General features: G+C 43.7%; 1 protein-coding gene across 1 annotated transcript in view; it reads right to left on the bottom strand.

Moving 5' to 3' along the window:
* Positions 1–22394, bottom strand: part of LOC137504840 (kinesin-like protein KIF16B) — a 96516-nt gene that overhangs the window by 8864 nt on the left and 65258 nt on the right. Inside the window, exons 9-12 of the mRNA XM_068233431.1 lie at positions 22170–22301; positions 18324–18499; positions 4497–4562; positions 25–84 (exon numbers count right to left, since the gene is read on the bottom strand). Of these exons, the coding sequence (XP_068089532.1) occupies positions 25–84; positions 4497–4562; positions 18324–18499; positions 22170–22301 (434 nt within the window). The remainder of the gene's footprint in view (positions 1–24; positions 85–4496; positions 4563–18323; positions 18500–22169; positions 22302–22394) is intronic.

The raw sequence follows: 22394 nt of genomic DNA, 5'->3' as shown, positions 1-22394 counted from the left end.
TTTAAATAAATATGTCAGTCTTACCTTTAATATGTTTTGGGTCTCATTCCATTTGTTGGTCCATTCCTTAGTCAGCTCTTCAACCTAGAAGAAGTGCATCCAGTTTCATTAACAGAAATGGCAGATTTAACATATTCTACATCAAAAGAAACACCAAAAAAGTGGAAAGCACCACAATGGTACAGTGAGTAAATAAAATGTCTATATTATTTACTTTTGAGTACAACAGATCACAAAAGTCTTCACATCCACCTGTCTCATGCTTCCTTAGTCGCTGTCAGGGCATCTGTGATCTATTGCAGCAGCAACTTTTTTTTTTTTTTTTTACAAAGTTTTTGCAACCTTAAAAACAATACTTTTCAAAGCATTAAAAAGTTAACTAGGGCTATTGAAATACTATATGATATGCTGATTTCCTAGGGCTAGTGTAATAACCGGCAAAAAACAAAATGGTTGCAGACAAAGTGCAATACCGCCCATTCACTTTTTAATGAGCGGGCAGTAACTGCAAAAAGCTGAAACAGGAAATAATGGCAAAACTACTGTAACACCTCTGTAATGCTTGAACTGTAAAGAAATCCTCCAGACACCAATCAAGTTCTTTTTAAGAAATATTTGTATTAAATTATAAGGATAACAAGTTCAATGACAAAACATATTCATAAACTTAAGTAGAACTCTGTGTCTAACAGTCCTCAGTCTCTCCTGGGAAAACATCTATTGACCCCAACAGACACAGAAGGAAAGTACTTTCTGCAAAGAAGGTCCTGCTAGTTGATGGAAACTCACTGCACTTTGTCCATTTGATGTGGTTCTAATCAGTTCTCAGTCTATCCTGGGATTTATCTAACATACACAGTGAGCTTCTACTTTGTTGGCCAGAATCTGTAGCTTACTCTGAATACTTATTTTTGACTCCATGGCAAACTTTGTAAATCCAGTAATTGTAATCTACATATGTCTCTTGCCTCTTCTCTTTTTGTTGCCGATAGACAATCTTTGTGAAGGTAATTTCCAATGCCGTGTATACAGATGTTAGACGATAACCATACTTTGTTTATACAGGTTCTCTTTAAATCATTTGTATAGGTAAATACAGTTCTGTCATTGATTGCATATAAACAGGGACAATGCTGCAGGGAGGATTTAGACCTTACTCTTTATCATCAGACAAGGGATATTATTGTGAAACAGTTCAGAAATATGCTCACCAAGTTTATCAATAAAGCTGCGTGTCTTTTCTCTTAATTGTATTTCTTCTCCAGCTTCCTTTTTATTAAAGCTGTCTTTGCTCTTTAGCTAAATACTTCCGTCTCTCTTTGCCTTTTCTTCCTCACTGCTCTGTATACTTTATGCGGTTTGCAGGCACTGCTATGTAACGCTAGCTCTTCAGTTTCCTGGTAAATCTTTTTGCTCTCTCAGCTCTATATTGTTCTCACCTCTCTGTGTTAGGCCTGGTGCACACCAGAGGAGATTTTCTGAGCGTTTTGAGTTTTTAAATCTGCTGCTAATGTTATCCTATGTGTCTGTGCACACTGGAGCAATAAGGTTTTGTAAAAAACCCCATAGCATTACATTGGGAAGAGCTTTTGAAACCTCTAAAAGCTTTTCCCAATGTAATGCTATGGGGTTTTTTACAAAACCTCATTGCTCCAGTGTGCACAGACACATAGGATAACATTAGCAGCAGATTTAAAAACTCAAAACGCTCAGAAAAACTCCTCTGGTGTGCACCAGGCCTCACAGGTAATTTTTACTTTCTGGGTCTTTCTTTCTTATTGCTTACTGTTTCTCTTTTGGTTTATCTCTCAAGTATTACTGCTCTTTATTGGCCTGTAGCTGTGTCTGGTCTCTTTGCTCTCCTGAATGTCTGCAGCTCTCTTTTTCTTCCTTACTTTAGTTTTCAGTAGTTCTCTCTTGTCTGTGCCTCTGCCTTGCTCAGACTGTCTCACCAATGGCTGGTCTCTTGTTTTGTACCTTTGCTCTATATAACCTCCACATTACATTCATTTCTTGCTGCATCATCAACTCAGGCTCAACCTCTTCCAAGGCTCCTCCCCCTCACTACTCTTCAACTGCCAAAACTCAACTGTTACTTCCCCTCTGCACATGACTAACTTCCCTCTCCTCTTTTCTGCTAATGGGCTCCCCCTGGTGGCACCTGCTGGCTCCCTTTACAGCAGCACTGTCCACAAAAAGTAAATGCATATTTAACCCTTGGTGTGTGTGTGTCTGTTGCAATGACACACACACACACACACACACACACACACACACACACACACACACTACTTAAAGGGATTCTTAAGCCTATTCAAAAAAATCATTTTTACTCACCTGGAACTTCTACCAGCCCCCTGCAGCAGTCCTGTGCCCGTGAAATCACTCTCGGATCCTCATATCCCCCGCTGCCAGCTACTTTCGATTCCTGCCAACAGGCTCACTGCGCTTGCGCAGGCCTGGCCACGCATCTCGCGTTCCCGTCCGTAATATCGATATTGTGGACAGGAACAAATAGACAACCGCGTCACCAGGCCTGTCGGTGAATCAAAAGTAGCTGGCGGCGGAGGACAGGAGGATGCGAGAGTGACTGCGAGGGTACCGGATGGCTGCAGGGGGCTGGTAGAAGCCCCAAGTGAGTAAAAATTATTTTTTTTTTTTAATAAATTTAAGAATCCCTTTAATGTAGCAACCTGGCATCGGTAAGCAAATGAAAAAAAAAAAAGTCTGACTACACAAACTGAATACTCTTTAAAGGGAACCTGAACTGAGAGGGATATGGAGGGTGACATATTTGTTTCCTTTTAAACAATGCACATTACTTGGCTGTCCTGCTGATCCTCTGCCTCTAATACTTTTTCCATAGAACCTGAACAAGCTTGCTTGAAACAAAATTAGCTGCATGCTTGTTTCAGGTGTTTGATTAAGACACTACTGACACCAGAATGATCAGCAGGATTGCCAGGCACCTGGTATAGTTTTTAAGGAAAGAAATGTGACAGCTACCCTATGTCTCTCACTTCAGGTTCCCTTTAAATATGTAAGAAAATTCACATACTGTAGATGATGTGAAATCTTGCGCTATCTAAACGAGTGGTGTCAGCAAGCAGGGTGATAAGTTAGCACTTCTAGTGGCTCCCTATTGCCTGGCTGTTAGGCAAGCTTTATTCCATAAACTGCGCAATAAAAGATACAATTACTACGTGTAAAAACAACCTGGACCTGATGAAGGCGTGGAGACACCGAAACACGCTGCAACTAGAGATGGTGGCGAACTGCTCGCCGCGAAGCTCTGAGCAGCCTGGTCCCTGTACTACTTCCAGGTGACAATGACCCGCAGTAGTACGCATGCCCTGAGCTGGACGCCTTCGTTAGTATGCATGCCTGGCCCGGCGGTGCGTGTCCTTGATTGCACGCCTGTGGCCGGGCACGCTTCATGATGTCACGCTCTGTACACAGAGCGTGTGTGCCCGGCCGCAGGCACTCAATCTAGGACGTGCACCGCCAAAGGCATGCGTACTAATGAACGCGTCCAGGCCAGGGCATGCGTACTACTGTGGGTCATTGCGACCCGGAAGTAGTACAGGGACCAGGCTTGCCCAGAGCTTCACGGTGAGCAGTTCGCTTGCAAACATCACTAGCTGCAACGTTACCAGCACACAGATACCCGACAGAGCAACCACCTGTGTCCCTTCCACCTGGACCAAGACTGCTGAAGGCCACGGCGGTCCAACAGGCGACTCCCCTGAGGTCACACTGAGAGGGCAATGCCCAACTACATGTTGCTTATACACAGTGTACTGTATGTTGTACATTCTATGGAATAAAGCCTTGTTACACTATGGAACGTCCTGCTCTTCCATTCACATACTGTAGATCAATCAACATTCACTGAAATTTTAAGATTAAAATGTGTTAGAGCCGCAACGCAGAAGTTGAAGTTACAAATAAGTTATTGCGGCTGTACTAAAGGCATAAAGATAATGAAGACAGAACTCGGCATTCTCTGTCTGCCAGATGATGATGTAAAAATGCAGGTATTTCTATTCTAACAGGATGCAAGCAGACGCCTGCTGTATAATGGATGTCAATAATCACACATTACAATGAGAAGCCAGCATGTGACCAGCCTCATCTCACGCTATATCTAGCCGAGACTTATAAATAAATATGCCATTTTATGCTACTAATGGCTGTTACCATTCCTAGCTGTGGGATGGCATCTCATTGTGCAGTCCTGTTACAGAAAGAGTTTACTTGTAAATGTCCATCATTTTACTGCTTTGCCCAAAATTAATACTTTATTTCTCCAGAGTAATGCTCTCGACCTTTGAAGCTTCCATAGCATCAGCTATTCACCTTTAATACCACTTCCACACATAATAATTTTCAACATCCGGAGTCTTATACTAGAGTTCAAAAGCTGTACTGTATAAATAATGAATGGATTTCTGAACGAGAAGAAAGCAGGAGGAGACGTTCTTCAAAACACTTACACGAGCTTCGTTCTGCTGCAGTTTTTCTTCCATGCTTAAAGCGGTTGGCGAGTCCAAAAGTGCAATCTGAAAAATGAAAGGAAGGAGCAACATGAGAGTAGTACAAACACTTACACGCGTGCAAGTCAGGGCTAGTGCACACGTAGGGCTTGATTCGCTGAACCGTGATAACTCATATCACGGCAGTTTTTGCGCCCATTTTCACGTTTGCGCATTATCGTGCGCAATCATGAATTTTAGGACAGAAATGCGCGCAAAAACGGCCGTGATATGAGTTATCACGGTTTAGTGAATCAAGCCCGTAGAGCGCTTCTGAGCGCTTTTTAAAACGTATTTTGAAAAGCACTTGGCTAATGTATTTGAATGGGATGGATCACATCAGAGCGATGCGATTTTTTCCCAAACGTAATGGTGGGTCCTGCAGCATATCTGAGGCGATTCAACCTTGATGTTAAGGAGACACTGAAGCGAAAAAAAATTATGATATAATGATTTGTATTTGTAGTACAGCTAAGAAACAAAACATTAGGAGCAGAGATATTAGTCTAATATTGTTTCCAGCACAGGAAGAGTTAAGAAACTCCAGCTGTTATCTATGCAAAAGAGTCATTGAGCTCCACGACTCGCAGAGAGCTAAGGTGCGTACACACATGCGACTATAGTCGTTTGTAACGATCGTTCCCCGATCTTTACCAACGACGATCGTTACAAAAAACGAACGACCGACTATTAAGGCAAACGACGAACGAGCCAAATCGCTACAAAAGAAAGTTCTGTCTCGGCGGATTTTAACCAACGACGATCGTTTGCAAAAGTAGTACATCGTTGGAAACGATCGTTCGTACTAGGCTTGACATGCGCATTTCACTATTTCTCCATGGAACTTCTCATTTTTATGCGCAGGCGCAATAGTTGCTTTCTGTGATGTAACGTTCGTTCTAACGATCAGATCGTTACACACATTTTAAAACTACCTTTACTTAGGTCGTTCTTTCATCAATTAAAAGTTCGTTCGTCGTTCTTAACGAACGATCGTTGTCGCATGTGTGTACGTAGCACTAGTCTTCTGAAGCTTGTTATCTCAACTGTCAGTCATTGTATCTTCTTTTTCTTTGCAGGGAAAGGTTTAAAAGTTCACTAGCCTGCTCTGCAAAATCATTTAGAATGTCGAGTAGTGTGTAAACTGCAAATATCAGAGAATGATGCAATGTTATAAAAACAATACTATATAACTGAAAATAAAAATATGAGAATATTTTCTTTGCTACTAATGTTCTAGTAATTATCCGTACTACACATACAATTCATGATATCATTTGTTTTAGTTTTTTTGCTTCAGTGTATCTTTTAGTATAGGGAAGTGGAAAATCACTCTAAAAAGCGCTAGAACAGAGCGATTTTCCAAGCTATTTTTTTTTTTTTTTTTTCTTTTTACAGACACTGTACACTTGCAGCTCTACTGTAAAAAAAAAAAATTCTTACACCAAATCGCTACAAAAATCGCTAGGCATATCTAGAAAATCGCTACACACATGCCTAGCATCACTTCGAAAAATCACTTCTAAAAACGCTGAGCATTTGCGATTACACTAGCGCTTTTAGATGTGCACCAGCCTTCAAGCTCACTAGCCACTTTACTAGGTACATCTCAGTTGCCTATTAACATGAATAGCTAATCAGCCAATCACATGGCAGCAACTCAATGCATTTAGGCATCTACTAGACATGGTGATGACAACTTGCTTAAAGCGGATCCAAACCAAACATTTTTTTTAATTCAAAATATTTGGTTGCGCCACTCTGACACATACAGAGATAAATAAACACTCCGTCAAGCCTATGAGCATTTCAGTGCATGCTTCTCACCCTTCTCTTTTCATAACTAGGGTTATACAGGTGGCAGCCATTACTTCTGAGCTTAGTAGGAGGTTTTAGATCAGGGGTCTCAAACTCAATTTACCTGGGGGGCCGCAGGAGGCAAAGTCAGGATGAGGCTGGGCCGCATAAGGAATTTCACAATCGCAGCGCATCGCCGCCTCTGCCCGCCCCTCTCACTCTTTCTTCACAGAGAGGGGCGGGGAGAGGCAGCGATCCGTGCGGCGATTGACGTCAGGAGGGGCAGAGCTGAAGCTGAAAGCTCTGCCCCTTCCAGGAAATGCCGGCTGATTGCCCCCTGGCGATTTGGGGGCTCCGCAGCCATCGTTTAGCGGCGGGGATGTGGCGGATTACTTGGGAGCACTGAAGCGAACTATAAGGAAGCTTTTGCCGGCGAGGGCCACAAAATATTGTATCGAGGGCCACAAATGGCCCGCGGGCCGCGAGTTTGAGGCCCCTGTGTTAGATCATGAGTGTGTTTGTTATCAGCTACCCTCCCTCACAGGGGCATCGTCTATGTGAAATCTCAAACAACCTGAGATCACCTCGCATGACATCATCAGTAGCAGCCTGTGTTTGTTTTTTGTTTTTTATCTCCTTCACCAGTCTGCCGGATTCTGTCCCGGCAATATGAAAGAAAGGGAGGAGTTCCTCTAACAAATGTAAAATATTTTATATTTGTCGTCATGCAGCTGAAAAAAGGCTGCTATTTATTATAATAAGTTAGAAAATAGATTTTATTTCTGAAATCTTGTATTTTTAATTTGGGTCGACTTTAAAGTATCCCTGAAGTGAGAGGGGGTTTGATTGAAATAGGTGCCTTAGAGTGAATGGTGCTGTGACATATGTCACAGCACCATTCTTTCAGTTCAGTGCTCCCAGGGGTCCCCGTTCTAGTCAGTCTGCCGAAATCTTCGACTGACTACAATGTCGAATATGAACGGGGAGGAAATGGCAGTTATCCTCCCCGACCACGCCCCCTTGTACCGCTGACATTTTGAGACGTGCAAAAAAAAAAAAAAAAACGCCACACAACTCACCTACTCCTGGATCACTTCGCTGCCTTTTTTGCCCTGTCACAACTCCCATCTCCACTGCTATGGTGCTGACCTGGAGGTACTTTCGAGTTACTTCCAGGTCAGTGCCATAGCAGTGTTGAAATAAACACTGCGCCACAATCTATATATTGCACGTATGTCTAATGTCCACAATCCATATATTGCACAAATATCTACTGTCCAACAAGTATTGGGATCGCTGCAGGAAGTCCAATTTGGATAAAACGGTTTGTTGAAACTGCTGCGCTCTCCAACCTATAATAACACATAAACTCCACATAGGGTAATATTGTATAGTCAATGCAGATGCTCCACACCAATAGTGACTTGTGCTCCCCAGATGAAAAAATTTAGTACTCCCACTCCCCCTTTTCCTAGATGCTCACCAGATATATACCACCCCAGCTTTCAGGTGGATCTTGGGTAATAATTATTAATCGGCTTTCTTGGCTCTGTAGGGGAAATGAAAGGAACTCCACATAGGGTAATACAGTTCAAAAACAGAAGCAGGATAACTTAAAACAGCACTCCCTTCAATTCCCACAGTGTCACCAGGTGAATGTGTCACTCCACACTGCAAGCCACACTTCTCACCAGATGCAGCCCACCTCTCAACTCAGGTGGAAAATGCGTTTAGTTTACTTCCAATGACGCCACGAATGATGCCTCTTTAAGATATTTCTTTTAATCCAGAATAAAAATCTCCGGATCAAGGGTTTTTCCGCCGTGCACCAAAGTTTAGACCGGCCGGTCCGCTTCCTGGTGTATGTACGACGTCAGACGTAGCTCCGCGGAGCTACGTCTGACGTCGTACGCACACCAGGAAGCGGACCGGCCGGTCTAAACTTTGGTGCACGGCGGAAAAACCCTTGATCCGGGGAAGGTATCGGAGCGGGACTGCGCGGACAGCTGAGGGCGCGGGTACCTGAGCAGCACACCGGACTGCGGATGGGCATTGGAATGCTTATATTGTGACACGCTGATACAAACTCTGGACGCGTAAGTGAGATGCATTGAACGCGCAGAGGCTATTTTATATAACAATATTACGCTATGTGTTTTTCTATTGTTTTTTATCGTTTTATGGAGATTTTTATTCTGGATTAAAAGAAATATCTTAAAGAGGCATCATTCGTGGCGTCATTGGAAGTAAACTAAACGCATTTTCCACCTGAGTTGAGAGGTGGGCTGCATCTGGTGAGGAGTGTGGCTTGCAGTGTGGAGTGACACATTCACCTGGTGACACTGTGGGAATTGAAGGGAGTGCTGTTTTAAGTTATCCTGCTTCTGTTTTTGAACTGTATTACCCTATGTGGAGTTCCTTTCATTTCCCCTACAGAGCCAAGAAAGCCGATTAATAATTATTACCCAAGATCCACCTGAAAGCTGGGGTGGTATATATCTGGTGAGCATCTAGGAAAAGGGGGAGTAGGAGTACTAAATTTTTTCATCTGGGGAGCACAAGTCACTATTGGTGTGGAGCATCTGCATTGACTATACAATATTACCCTATGTGGAGTTTATGTGTTATTATAGGTTGGAGAGCGCAGCAGTTTCAACAAACCGTCAGTGCCATAGCAGTGAAGATGCCGGCAGATACGAGGAACACAGCGGCAGAATGGAAGACCTGACAAGGAGGAAAAGCCAGTGAAGGGATCCAGAAGTAGGTGAGTTGTTCGGTGGCGCTTTTTGTTGCAGGTCTCTCGATATTGGTACATGTATACATGTATATGTATCTGTGATCTGTTGCCTGCTTAGGAGTGTGAATAGGACTCTCTACCATCCACTGTCTATGCCTAGATCACACCCAACATGCAGATGGCTAATAAAAGATATGGGAATCAGATTGCAATTAGGTAAGTAATGTATATAATCTCATATAAAGAATACAAAGGGCAGAAGGAGCGGAGCAGAGCTTTTCAGCGCAGCAAGATTTGGGCGCAGCCGGCGCCACCATAGACTGTAATAGGAATTACATCTATAGCGGCGCTCAGTGAGTAATGTCGGCGCCATCAGAAGACGGAGCTGTCTTTTACAACACAATAATTCGGCCTCCAGCAATAGCTGGAAGCAGAATTATTTAATTCCCCACCATCCATGGCGGCCTGGAGGGGAAATAGTAATTAACATGGCCGGGACTTGTGCAGCCGAAGGATCAGCCATATACATGCTGTATCCTGCGCCCAAGTCTCCCGGCGCCTATTTCAAATGTATGTAGGAGAGGGGACGAAGCTAGCCACAGTCACAGCACTCCCTTCGATGCTTGCACAAACTGCTGGTAATGGGGTCCTACCCATAAAACATTAAAAGCCGGGGTCCTTCGATTCCTTCAAGGGAGGAAAATCCATCATGGAGTATAACTGCATAATTGATCAGGAGCAGAGCAGGGTTGATTTAGAACAAGTATCCAATTATCCCTTAAAGAAAAACTCCATAAAATGTCATTGGATCGGATTTTTAATGTGAACACATGAGGAAAGTCCCTGCCCACTGTCGGAAGTATCAACATGATTACTTAACCACTTCCAGACCACGCGGCTCTGACCCCTTGAGGGCCACAGCCATACCTCCCAACTTTTTGAGATGAGAAAAAAAACTTATGCCACACCCCTGATCACGCCCCTGCCACAGCCCTAGTCACGCATACCATAAAGATTTCATAGGAAAAATATGTTGTTTTATAATTCAAACCACACTGGTCCTTTCTATCCTGGTTCATTTTCCTTCATATTAATATTTTAAAGAGACTCTGTAACAAAATTTTGAGCCTTATTTCTTCTATCCTATAAGTTCCTATGCCTGTTCTAATGTGGTCTGTCTTACTGCAGCCTTTCCTAGTTGCACTGTCTCTGTAATAAATCTTATCTTTCCTCTGTCATCTCTGTCGGGCTTAAGGCTCATACACACATCAGACTATAGTCTTTGGAAAATGAAAGTTCACAGACCAATCTTACCACCCTTCATGTAGTATGAGAGCCATACCGTCACAGTATTTTCTATGGAGCTGAACTCCCCATCAGAAAAAAATCTTTGCAAGATGCTGCACACACAGATGCTGTACAGACACAAAAGATCAGTATCTGCAAAAGATCTGTTCCTGCCAAAAATCCATTCCTGCAAATTGCAATGATAGTCTATGAGATCTGCAGATTATCATACACACATGATTTAACTGACATTCATCTGCAGATCAAGCAATCATCTGCAGATCTGAAAATCCATCCTGGTGGATCTGATCTGCAGATGAATGTCAGTTAAATCATGTGTGTATGATGATCGGCAGATCTCATAGACTATCATAGCAATTTGCAGGAATGGATGTTTGGCAGGAACAGATCTTTTGCAGACACTGATCTTTTGTGTCTGTACAGGATCTGTGTGTTCAGCATCTTGCAAAGATTTTTTTCTGATGTGGAGTTCAGCTCCATAGAAAAGACTGTGTAGAGTATGGCTCTCATACTACATGAAGGGTGGTAAGATTGGTCTGTGATCTTTCATTTTCAAAAGACTATGGTCTGCTGTGTGTATGGGGCCTTAGGCTGGAATGTGTGGAATGTGCAGCACTGCTTGTCATTGGCAGAAGCTATACACACCCTCTCCGAGCTCTGCATGAGTCACACAGTAAGCTGTTCTCAGCGTATCATACTCTGGTTAGAAGCCATGTTTTTTGTTTGTAAACACTGCATAAAAATGGCAATTACAAGCCAGGATTGCAGCAGGGAGTGGCAGAAACAGCACAGAGGAGTCCAGGAGAACATAAGGTATAGAATGGTATGCTTTTTATTGTAAGAATTTTAGAGTACAGATTCTCTTTAAAATTAGTAATATATCAATAAAGGATGGGAATAAAGTTTAGATCAATCAAACATTTTTTAGTAGAGAAATATATATATTTACATAGAAAGAGGGACAAAGTCCTGAAAGAGGGACAAATGAGGAGGAAAGAGGGACAGGGCTCCAAAAGATAGACAGTTGGGAGCTATGCCACAGCCTTTTTTTTCTGAAATCGAGCTGTGATCACTATAATTGGCTCACAGTGATCACAGGGTCAGGAGTTAATGAAATGGTTTCCTGATGTGTGCATGGAGCTGTCAGAGCCGCACAGCCATGAGCAGGAATGTAGCTTTCACCCTACCACTGTACAGAAAGGGTTAAAGAGACACTGAAGTGAATAAATGTTGCCCTTTTTACCTTATTATTCGCTTTAGTAGTCTCAGCACAACTAATCCCTGCCGCAAAACAAGGGCTGCAGAGCCCCAAATCCCAGTGCAAACATCCACGACCAACTTGGTTGTGGATTTTGCTGCACTGAGAGGTAGAGCTTTCTGCTGTAGCTCTGCCTCTCCTGACATCAATTGCCGCACGGATCGACGCCTCTCCCCGCTCCCCTCTGTAAAGGAAGAGTGAGAGGGTCGGGGAGAGGCGGCAATCCACTGTGATTGACATCAGGAGACGCAGAGCTAAAGCTGAAAGCTCTGCCTCTTTGTGGAAATGCCGGCCAGATTGCCCCCCTGGGATTTGGGGGCTCTGCAGCCCTCGTTTTGTAGCGGGGATGCGGCGGTTTACTTGTGCTGAGGGCACTGAAGAGAATTAGAAGGTAAAAAGGGCAAAATTAATTCGCTTCAGTGTATCTTTAAACTGCAGTATAGTAAAAAAAAACAACCAAAAGATGGCACTGTGTATGTAAAGTGTTTTAATGATCTCTATGATATTGTGATTTCCTGTATTCATTCTGTGTTCCTCTCTGTACTAAGTAAGCTGCATTACCTCATAGTGGCATATAATTTATCTCTGCAAGAGCTCTAACTTCTTATACTGAGTGCCTATCTCCGTGTACAGATCACTCTGCTCCATCATTCACTACGTGGAATGCAGCATTTTCAATAGCATACATTCTGTTTTTGGCAGTCTTTCAAACATCTTATACAGAAGAAAGGCTGTATTAAAACAAATCTTAAGACGGGGACATGGTTATTTGGAATACTCCAGAGTCCTCTTTTAAAGAGAACCCGAGGCGGATTTTTAAAATCTAAATAGGACAGAGGCATGAGGCATGTTCCGTGCACAATGACATGTCTGTGTCCTTCTGATGCCATCGCCAGTTGCACCCCACACCCCCCCCAAATAGCCCCAAGCTAGCGTCAAGCAGAGTACTTTCTGGGTCGCGGTTTAGCTTAGCAGCTTAGCGACAAGCAGATTGCGCAAGGCTAGCGGCAAGCAGGGTACTTCCTAGGTCGCGGCATAGCTTCCGATTGGAGGAAGCTGGCGGAGGTGGAGAGCGGCAGGGAGAGCCATGTAATGGAGGAGATACTGACCGACACATGCCAGGTAAACAGCAGGCTAGCAACAAGCAGATTGTCGCTAGGCCAGCCGCTATTGTCAGGGGGGACAGCAAAGCCCGGGGGTGGGGGGGACTGGCAGCGGCAGCAGAAGGACACAGAGACATGTCATTGTGCACAGAACATGTCTCTGTGTCCTTTTAAGATTTGAAAAAATTGCCTTTGGTTCTCTTTAAGCCTCTAGGGCATAAGTCTGCAGGGGACACAATACAGTTCTACCACCAGATCACAGGCAGCCACCACTGTACATGGGTTTAGGGATGGTCAGAAATGCCCATTTTCAATTTGACAGAAATTCTGATTTTCAGCAATGCCAATTTCCGATTTTCCCATTTCCGGAGTACTTTAGTTATCATTTTTCACATCAGAGAATGCAAAAAAATGACAAAAATAAAATCGGAAAAAAGGAAAAGCAGTCTTGGGATTGGTCTAAAATTACCACAGTAATCCAATTTTTGCAAAAAAAATTCTACATTCTCTGATTGGTCCAATGCTTCCAAGTTTTTTGATTGGGCTGAAAGTACTGAGTTGCGGTAAATCAGATTTCTGCAGAATTCCAATTTCTATTTTCCGGTTTCTAAACTGAAATTTCGATTCCATGGAAACTGAATTAGCACCCCTACCTGTCTTTTCACAGACTGTTTACGCCTTTGGAACAAAAGAGAAATTGAAGAGGCTGTCTGCTTTACACCTTCCCCTTCCATAAATTTCAAGTGATGCTCTTATGGCCTGTCGTTCTACAAGACTGTGTGCGCCATTATGAAATTTTTAACCTTGTTATAAATCTCTGAAGCTGATAAAACCCTCTTTAACATCTCTTAAAGCACTGCAGTACATTGTCTTGGTTGTCTTGCGCTATTGAGTGCTTCACAAATAATGTTCTACAGCGATTTATAATCACAATGCTGCATATTGTTGACACATTATATGAAGGACTTATAACCCGCCTGATGTAATGTGTCACTATACAGAGGCAGACATTCACGTCCCCTTATTCTTCTTAGACTGCTTTGTTGTATATAATTGAGGCTGCATTGTTACTTACACGCTTTATAGCTGTTCTTTGATTTACAGGTTTTGTTTAATAATGGCAGCTTAAAGGCTGTCTAAACTGAAATCTATGGAACAATCTCATATGCGTTCAGGCTTCTGAACCCAGTAATAACTTTATGGAACACTTAGGATTTGTTTGGATGAAGTCATGCTTATAGTTATAGCAGCATCCTTCATGTGATATAGCCTGTCAGGGGATATTGATTGAGGAAAGAGAGGGCATCTTGTTAATCCGTGGATATACAAGTGCACACTGCCACCATAGGCCAATTGTATTGTAAACGACATCTTGTTAAATCGTGGATATACAGGTGCACACTGCCACCATAGGCCAATTCTATTGGCGACGAAACCTTAGTACCCTTTCCTGGACCAACGCAGTACAAATTTACGTCCAGCAGGTGGTGCTGCGGCCCTGACTGGTCGTAGATTCTACGTCGTATTGACCATGCGTCCCCACCGTTACCGCCGATCTCGCCACTCTGTCCCCGCCGCAGTTCGCTCGTCCTGCTGTCTCTATGACGGCAGAGCTCTGTGAGCAGGTCAGGAGTCGTTTTCATTGGCTCCTGGCCCTGTCATCACTGTAAGCCAATCCCATTGAGCGCAGAGAGCTCTGCCATCATAGAGAAGGCAGAGAGAGGAGCCTGCGGCGGAGACAGAACTGCGTGACCGGTGAGAGTGGCGGATTTTGCGGCGATTTGTCGGGAAGCAGCGTTTTACTGTACCAGCAGCCTAACTAGACGAATAGAGCTGTTCGGCCGTGCTCACTCCCATGTGCATCATTGGGAGCTTACTGTGCAGGCGCAGTACAGGAAACATTCGTACTGCATCTGAACAGTAAGCTCCTGATGCCACGGCCATGCAGCCGCAGTTCTATTCGTCTAGTTAAGAAAATAACTACACTGGTGCCGGCGGCGGGGAACGGAGCATCGGAGGCTGATGGCGCGGGACATGACAGCTGCAGAGGGCAGTTAGAGGCCCCAGGTAAGTGTCAGTTTTTGTTTTTCAAAACATGCAAGAGAACCCCTTTAAGTCGAGTCGCATGTTGTACATGGTGAAACGTGGATAAAAGATTTAATTTTGAACTCTGGATTTGGACATATAGCATAAACAATGTTTTTTGGTTGTTTTCAATGTTCATTTTATTTGTTTTAAACTACTTACAACAGTCTATACTAGAGTTTTTTGGAACCCCAGGGTTCCTTGAGGTCTTTACAGGAGATTCCCTAGTATGTTCTCCTACTTTGACAATGGCGGTCTGAGAAAGTTTTGAAGAGTACCTATTTGGCTCTTCTGTGTCCTCTACACTCATTGTATGCTTGCCCTGAATACTTCATTCAGGGCAAGCATAGGATGAGTAAAAAGGACACAAAAGAGTTGCTTTTCAAAACCTTCTCAGAGCACCACTGTGGAGTATAATAGAGTACTCTATAATAGGTGGTACTGTATAAAGAAACACTAAATTGGAGGTCAAAAATACCTAGGAGCACATCAATAAAAAGCATTCAAATAGGGAGGCAGTATAATGAGCAGTACCATAACAATAATTATTTTTTAGTATTTATAATAAGGCGTAATGTTATGAAGAGTTCTGCTACAGGAGAGCAATATAATACAACCACACTCACTATAGAAGACCAAGCATCCTGCAAAATAATTCCTCACTCATCCGCTAATGCAGAGGTTCCTGGAGATCAAAAATTACTTGAATGGCTCTCCCCCAGGGTGAAAAGGTTGAAAGGCTGGTCTGCACAATACTATCACATATTACCACAAACCTTTATGTTATAACAAAAACAGTACAGTATATTTTGTACATGGAGACAGCTTTGTATTTATGAAATGTCACTCGAAGTGTGTACGTGGGGGGACTGCCTTGACTATGAAAGGTAGTTTTTATATTATCCTGAAACCTTTCTCTCTGGGGGTAATTCATTTAATTCATTTCTAAAGAAAAAGAATAGGTTGACCTTTTGTCTTTTGTCTCTATATGCCATGAAAGTGATACTTAATAAATGGAAAAACGCCAGGGCCCGTCTGTTCAAAGATTAGGTCAAGAAAGTTAACAAAGACCTAAAAGACCTAAGCATTTATAAAGCTCTCTCTCTGAACAGAAGCTGTCCTTGTCACTTTGAAAAGGCAAGGTCAAAAATACATCTCCTTTTTGAAGACTAAAATGGTTTAGTGTTAGGTCAAATGTTTTGAGACGCATCTGTAGGAGTAATATGTATGTGAGGTGGAAGGCTTGGAATTTGAGCAATAGTTGTTTGCTACACTCAAATATTTAGGTTTTGGCTTTGTGGCCTAATGTTATTTAACTGACTCGGGACCAATGATAGTTAAACTAGGTCGCACTTGTGGCTACCCAAAACTGATGCATGTAGTTTTAACACCGTCGGCTCCCATGCACGGGACGCAACAGTGCTTTCCCGCCAACACAGGCCTCCACTGTTCTAAAGGCAGCAGAGCAATGTACATTGGCCCGGGAGCCCCAGGTATGTATAAAAAGTTTTATTTAATGCAGCTCTGGTACACTTTAACCACTTCAGGATTCTGCGTACGCTTAACTACGCCCCTGAATCCTGAAGTTGTTTCCATGGAAACGGCCGCTCATATGAGCGGCCGTTCCATGTCAGTTCACGGAGGGCGTCTCCGTGAAGACCCTGCGAGCCGCCGATCGCGGCTCGCAGGGTAAATGTAAACACGCGGGGAAGATCTTCCCCGGTGTTTACATATATACGGCGCTGCTGCGCAGCAGCGCCGTAGAGGAGATCGGCGATCCCCGGCCTCTGATTGGCCGGGGATCGCCGGCATCTGATAGGCTAAAGCCTATCCTATCCGGCGCAGGACGGCTTTCCGTCCTGCGCCGCACACAGGGGACGGGAGAGGGAGGGAAGGAGGCAGAGGGAGGACTAGTGCTGCGGAGGGGGGCTTTGAGGAGCGCCCCCCCGCTAGGCACAGCAGCGCGGCGGCGATCAGAACCCCCCAGCAGGACATCCCCCTAGTGGGGAAAAAAGGGGGGAGGTCTGATCGCCCTGCCTGATTTCTGATCTGTGCTGCGGGCTGAAGAGCCCCCGCAGCACAGATCAGCCAAACCACCCGGAATCCGGAAGTGGTTAAGGTACAGAGGCTTTTTTTTTTTCCATTTCCTCCCTTCCTGATCTCTGTGATTGGCTCGCAGTGATCAGGCGGTCAGAAGCCCCATACCCACAGATCGCTCCCACCCCACCGTCCTTCGCTGCCCGCTGCTTCGGTACCAGGACCCCACATTGCCGTCAGTCGGGGACAGTCTGACATAAGGGAAATGCACTTCTCCTACATAGAGGGTGCACTTCTCCTACATAGACTGGCCCGACTGGCTGAAGTGACGTGTCCCAGTATTAGAGCTGCGGGAAGATTGAAGACGGCGACGTGGGAGCGATCCGTGGGTATGGGGCTGGAGGAAGCCCCAGGTATGTATAAAAAGTTTTATTTAATTCAGCTCTGAGTCCCTTTAAGGGGACCAAAGGCTCCCATCCCAAACGAGTTAATAAACACACTGGGCGTTATTTGCAAGGGTTGATTACACATTAAAATACTTCTTAAGAACACTATGGCCCCTATTTAATTAAGTGATCTTTTTACACCTTGTCAATAAAATGCCTTTTAAGCCTCCAGCTGGTCCTTAAAAGACCAGAGCATGTTAGTCTCAAATGGGTTGAACAACTGTAAGGCCTCTTGCACACTGCAAGCGATTCAGATTCAGATTCCGCTTTTTAATCAGTTTTTACATCCGATTCAGATTCCGCTTTGCAGTGTGCAGGGAGCAAACTGCAAATCTGAATCTGAATCTGAATCTGAATCTGAATCGGAAGTAAAATCCGATTAAAAAGCGGAATCTGAATCTGAATCGCTTGCAGTGTGCAAGAGGCCTAAAAGGGAATAAAATGTAAACATTAGAAAGTGGATTTGGTGGAGTCACCTGTTACAGGCGCTGCGGTGATGGACACAGAAGGAGGCCAGGACACACGTTAGCAGACAGCTGAGCCTCACTAAGAACATAGTGGACAGCCCCGGGTAAGTATCAAATCTGTATGTATCGCTGTCGATGGTACACTTTAATAAGATTAGTACTATAGATTCACTTCAGAGTCGTGCTAAAGTCACTTGTTAAATTTATAATATCGTCAGACAAAGAGTGCAGCTTTCTGGTTTCCTCTCCCAAATGTTATCACATGAGCATAATCTACGTATGCATTTAATGAGCTGGGCTCTGGGCAATGCATTTCATGCACACATTAATTTGGTCTTCAGCTAAAAAAAAAAAAAAGGGGCACCGACAGGCCAGAAATCTACAGTAAGCGGTGCAAGCCGCCTTGTCACTTGTTCATATCTGGAGGTGGCAGATGTTTACTCCAACCCAAATACATTTAATGAAAGAGATAATGATCATATTAAGACCTTGAAATAGATGCCATTAGTCAAAGAAAGTTAATTATAAGTTGAGAATAAAAAGCACTAACCTGATTCCCCTGAGCTAGCAAGGCTTTCAGGCGAGCTATTTCAGCTCGAAGCTCGCGGATTAGTTTGACATTAGCATCCTCATTAATGGTGGGCTTGTTGATAATATTTTTGGCTCTATTTGCATAGCGAAGTGTACTTAAGGTTTCTCCATAATTGATATCAGCAGGTGAAATAGCTGTGAAGAAAAAAAAAAGAAAAGTCAAATTATTCAAAGCCTTCAGCTTCACTGAACAAGAAGGTGGTTTTCAATCTGAAAGTTAAATAGGTTTGTGCTATTACTTGGTGTGCGTACTTGCCTAGTTTTCTTACATTTTAGTATGTTCTAGTTGAAGAGGTGGAAATCTTCTGATAAAAGCATAAAGATGATGTGCCGCTAGATTGCAGAGAAGTATAGCCTTTCATCTGCATGCTCCATGCATGCTAGCTCTACATACTCTGGCACTCTCATTGGCCTGAGGAAGTGGGCTTAGACCAGTGAAACGCGTTGCCTGTGCAAAAATAAAATTCTCTTTTTTTCCCTATGAGAATGTCCTTATTGAGGTAAGCCACCTCATTTATCGTTTTTACTGTTGTTTTTAACTCAGTTTTATAAACCCCTGGGCGCTTCTTTACTCTCATTGTGCTTAGTCACCCCCCCCCCCCCACACACCTGTTGTGGGTGGGGTTCAAAAACGGACCATGTTTGAAGCGGTTCTCGTCTTATAAAGAAGAAGCGACCACCACCAGTCCCAGTCTGGGACACCCCGAGTGGAGATGGGTTCATTATCTCCACCTGCTTCCTGTGGTCGGTTGCCCCCAGCAACCCACCTTTGTAGGTAGCCCTTTTATGATTGTATTGTTTTCAGTGTTACTGACATACTACACCATTTGTGCTCCCGATTTTTGTTTTCTCTTCTTTCCAGGGTGTCTCGACACCGCATCCACTGCGTTTCATCTGTACTGTTCATATGCTGAAGCTTTACGTCTCCTCCCATTATTCCAGCCTGCTCATTGGACCACAAATCTGCCTCACCAGGTGAGGTTCTCCCTATGCACTCTGCTCTCCTCTACATCTGCACTATATAAAATACAGTGGTAATACATACAGGCATTTGGTATTGCCTGTTGCTCCCCCCTCCGCCAGTTAATGCAGAAAACCATGCAGTGGAAACCACTTACCAGAGCTCAAGGCGCCGGTACTCTTCACTTCTACAGCTGCTGGCTTCAGCCACTGTACAGCTCCCAACGTGTGCATGTGACCCGATCCGGGTCAGGTGACACAATGGGAGCCACACGGAGGATGCAGCAGACAGCTATAGGAGTTAAGAGGGCCAGCGCAGAGCTCTGGTAAGTGGTTTCCGCGCGTGCCACAATCGGAGCCGCACGGAGGATGCAGCAGACAGCTGTAGGAGTTAAAGGGAACCAGAGATGAACGTTTCACACAAAATAAACATATCAGTCAATAGCTTGTAAAGAATAAATGCTCTACTTGATAATTTCGCCGCTCTAGTGTGCTTTTTTAGTGTTTTTCATCCATTATTGCTCCAGGAAAAATCAAATATGGCCACCGGCTCATATCCCTTCTGCTTCCGGGTTATGAGTTGTTCTGGATGTGCTGTCTAGGCTATATGAGACTAGGCTGCTATCTAGGCTTTATGAGAAAGGCTGCTGCAGCCTTTCATCTGTGTGCTTTCATTTCGGTATGATGTGCAGCTGCCTGTAGGAAGTCTCTCTCATAGGAATGAAACTGCAGTCATCATCATTATCTATGCAGAGAGTGCACACAGGGATCATATTGCAGCCACAGAGCTTCTCTCTCAGCAGGAGCAGCCCCTCCCATGTCATCACAGCTCTCAGTATGCAAAGCAGGAAATCTGTGCCAGGAGGTGGCAGGCTTGGGCTTGAAAAGATTCCACAGAAGAGCGACTCAGCTAGAATGATTCCAGGTCAAACCTAGACTGAGCCAGTCAGGGATTCTTATCACAGCTGATAATAGACTAATTAAGCAGATAAGAATGAAACTAAAAGTAGGTGTTTACTTTCATGTTCCCACTGATAAATGTAATAAAATACATGAGGGTGCTTTGTCTCTGGTTCTCTTTAAGAGGGCCAGCGCAGAGCTCTGGTAAGACAAGAAGAGAGGCACGTCCCCATGGCTCCCCCCATTTACTGCCTGTTGGTTGAGACTAACGGTTAGTTAACCGGGACTCTACTGTAATACACAGCCTTTACATAGCCACAAGCTAAGGCTTTACATAGTTGGCTCACAGAGCTGACATTCTCTACCCCCAATCTCTGTTGTGCTAAGTAGCGGCTATTCGGACTGACCTTAGCCCTTTGTGAAATTAAGGGAGGTTCTCTTATACTGACCTGTAATACGCCTACAGGCATGAGATGGTACAGCCAGAGCTGATAATTGTTCAGTTAACTATAAGAAAAGCTAGTATGAGTGTTTCTAGAACAATCTGGATGCTGTAGTAACCACATGGAGAAATAATACAAGTGCTGCAATAGTTGAAGTAAGAGTTCCTGTATATTCAATTCCACAAATGTTGAAGAATCAGTTGGTGGATTCTAGAATTTAAGCCAATATATTTATTCCACCTTGACCTCCACATGCATGACTTTCATGAACAGTTATCTTTAAAGCGCATCCGAGATTAAAAACTAACTATAACAAGTAAGTAACTTGTCTATTTATCTTATCTAAAGTTTACATCGTTTACACAGCAAATCTAACTGTAAACAGCTTCAATAGTTTATGATTATTTATTCCTGTGAAACAATGAGGGAAGACATGTTCTGTTTGTCAGCATCTCCAGCCCTCAGCCTGTGAAAAGTTAACTCCCCTCCTTCCTTCTGCCTCTGAAATCTCTGGATAGTAACCTTCTCCTCCTCTTGCCCAGACTGAGCTCCCATAAGACCTTGCTACATAAGTCTGAAAGTGCCAAGGCACTGGAGAAGCTGTTGGCGAGTCTTGTTTCGTTTATAAGGAATTAGAGTGTTAAAACAAAACAAAAAGGTATTTGGCTTGAGGAATGCCCTATAAACTATATGAAAGGAGCACAATTATGCAATGAGTAAATGTTTATCTCGGATCCACTTTAAACCCAGCTTGAGTCTAGAGACAATTATTTTATTTTTTGTCAATAGTAATCCAAGATTTGACACTCAACCATGACTCTATCTGCATGAAGATTGTATATTCTCCCTCATTCTACACCGGTTCTTCTGGGTACTCTAGTGTCCTCCCACATTGCCTAAACATACTGGTAAGTAAATTTGCCTATCACCAAGACTGCGAAGGGGCACATGAGCCCTTTCAGTGAAAACGGCACCACCATAACCGCCTATAATAAAAGCTGCATTTTGCAGCATGTTCGGAAAATTTGGGCCACTGGCGCTGGCTGTTAGCAGGCGCCTCAGGGCGCTGAATTTTACCTTCTTTGCTGCAAATCGCAGCTTTTAGAATAGCTGCGTTATGCAGCTATGAAAGTAAAATTCTGCACCTGATTAGCAGCAAGAGGGGTAATTTCCGCAGAGCGTCTTGCGGGAAAAAAAACTGCTTAGCGGATAACTTTTTGTTATCCACAACCCTTTGCGGGAAAAAAAATGGTCTTGCAGATACATTTTTTTTCCTGCAAGCCTGTTTGTGAAAACTGCCATAGTTCAACGCCGTTTAAACATCCGTGTGAACTGGCCCTTATGCAGGGATTGAGCGAAACGGAGGTACCAATATCTCAGAATCTGTCCACACACTTTTAGACTTTCAGCATCTTTAACAAGAGAAATACGGCAAATAGTATAAAGTGCAGCGGAACAAGTAAAGCAGTGCATTAAAAAACAGAGGAGTACTAAAAGCTTACTGGCAATCATTATAGTTTTAGCATTTCCTCCCAGGCTATCTTTTAACAGCCAAGTCAGAACGGAATCCCGGTAAGGCACGAACACTTGCTTTTTCTTCGCAAGATGGTTGGCTGCGTCCTGAGATAAATCAGCTGCGAAGGAAGAAGAAAAGGAGCAAATAATTGTGAAAAATAGACTCTCTTCCTCCAGGATATTCTCTGCATTTTTACACTTATAAAGCTGAC

The sequence above is a fragment of the Hyperolius riggenbachi genome, chromosome 4 (genome assembly GCF_040937935.1).
Source record: "Hyperolius riggenbachi isolate aHypRig1 chromosome 4, aHypRig1.pri, whole genome shotgun sequence".
Taxonomy (NCBI): domain Eukaryota; kingdom Metazoa; phylum Chordata; class Amphibia; order Anura; family Hyperoliidae; genus Hyperolius; species Hyperolius riggenbachi.
Note: the sequence above shows the minus strand (reverse complement) of the source record. Positions and strands in the feature narration are given on the sequence as shown.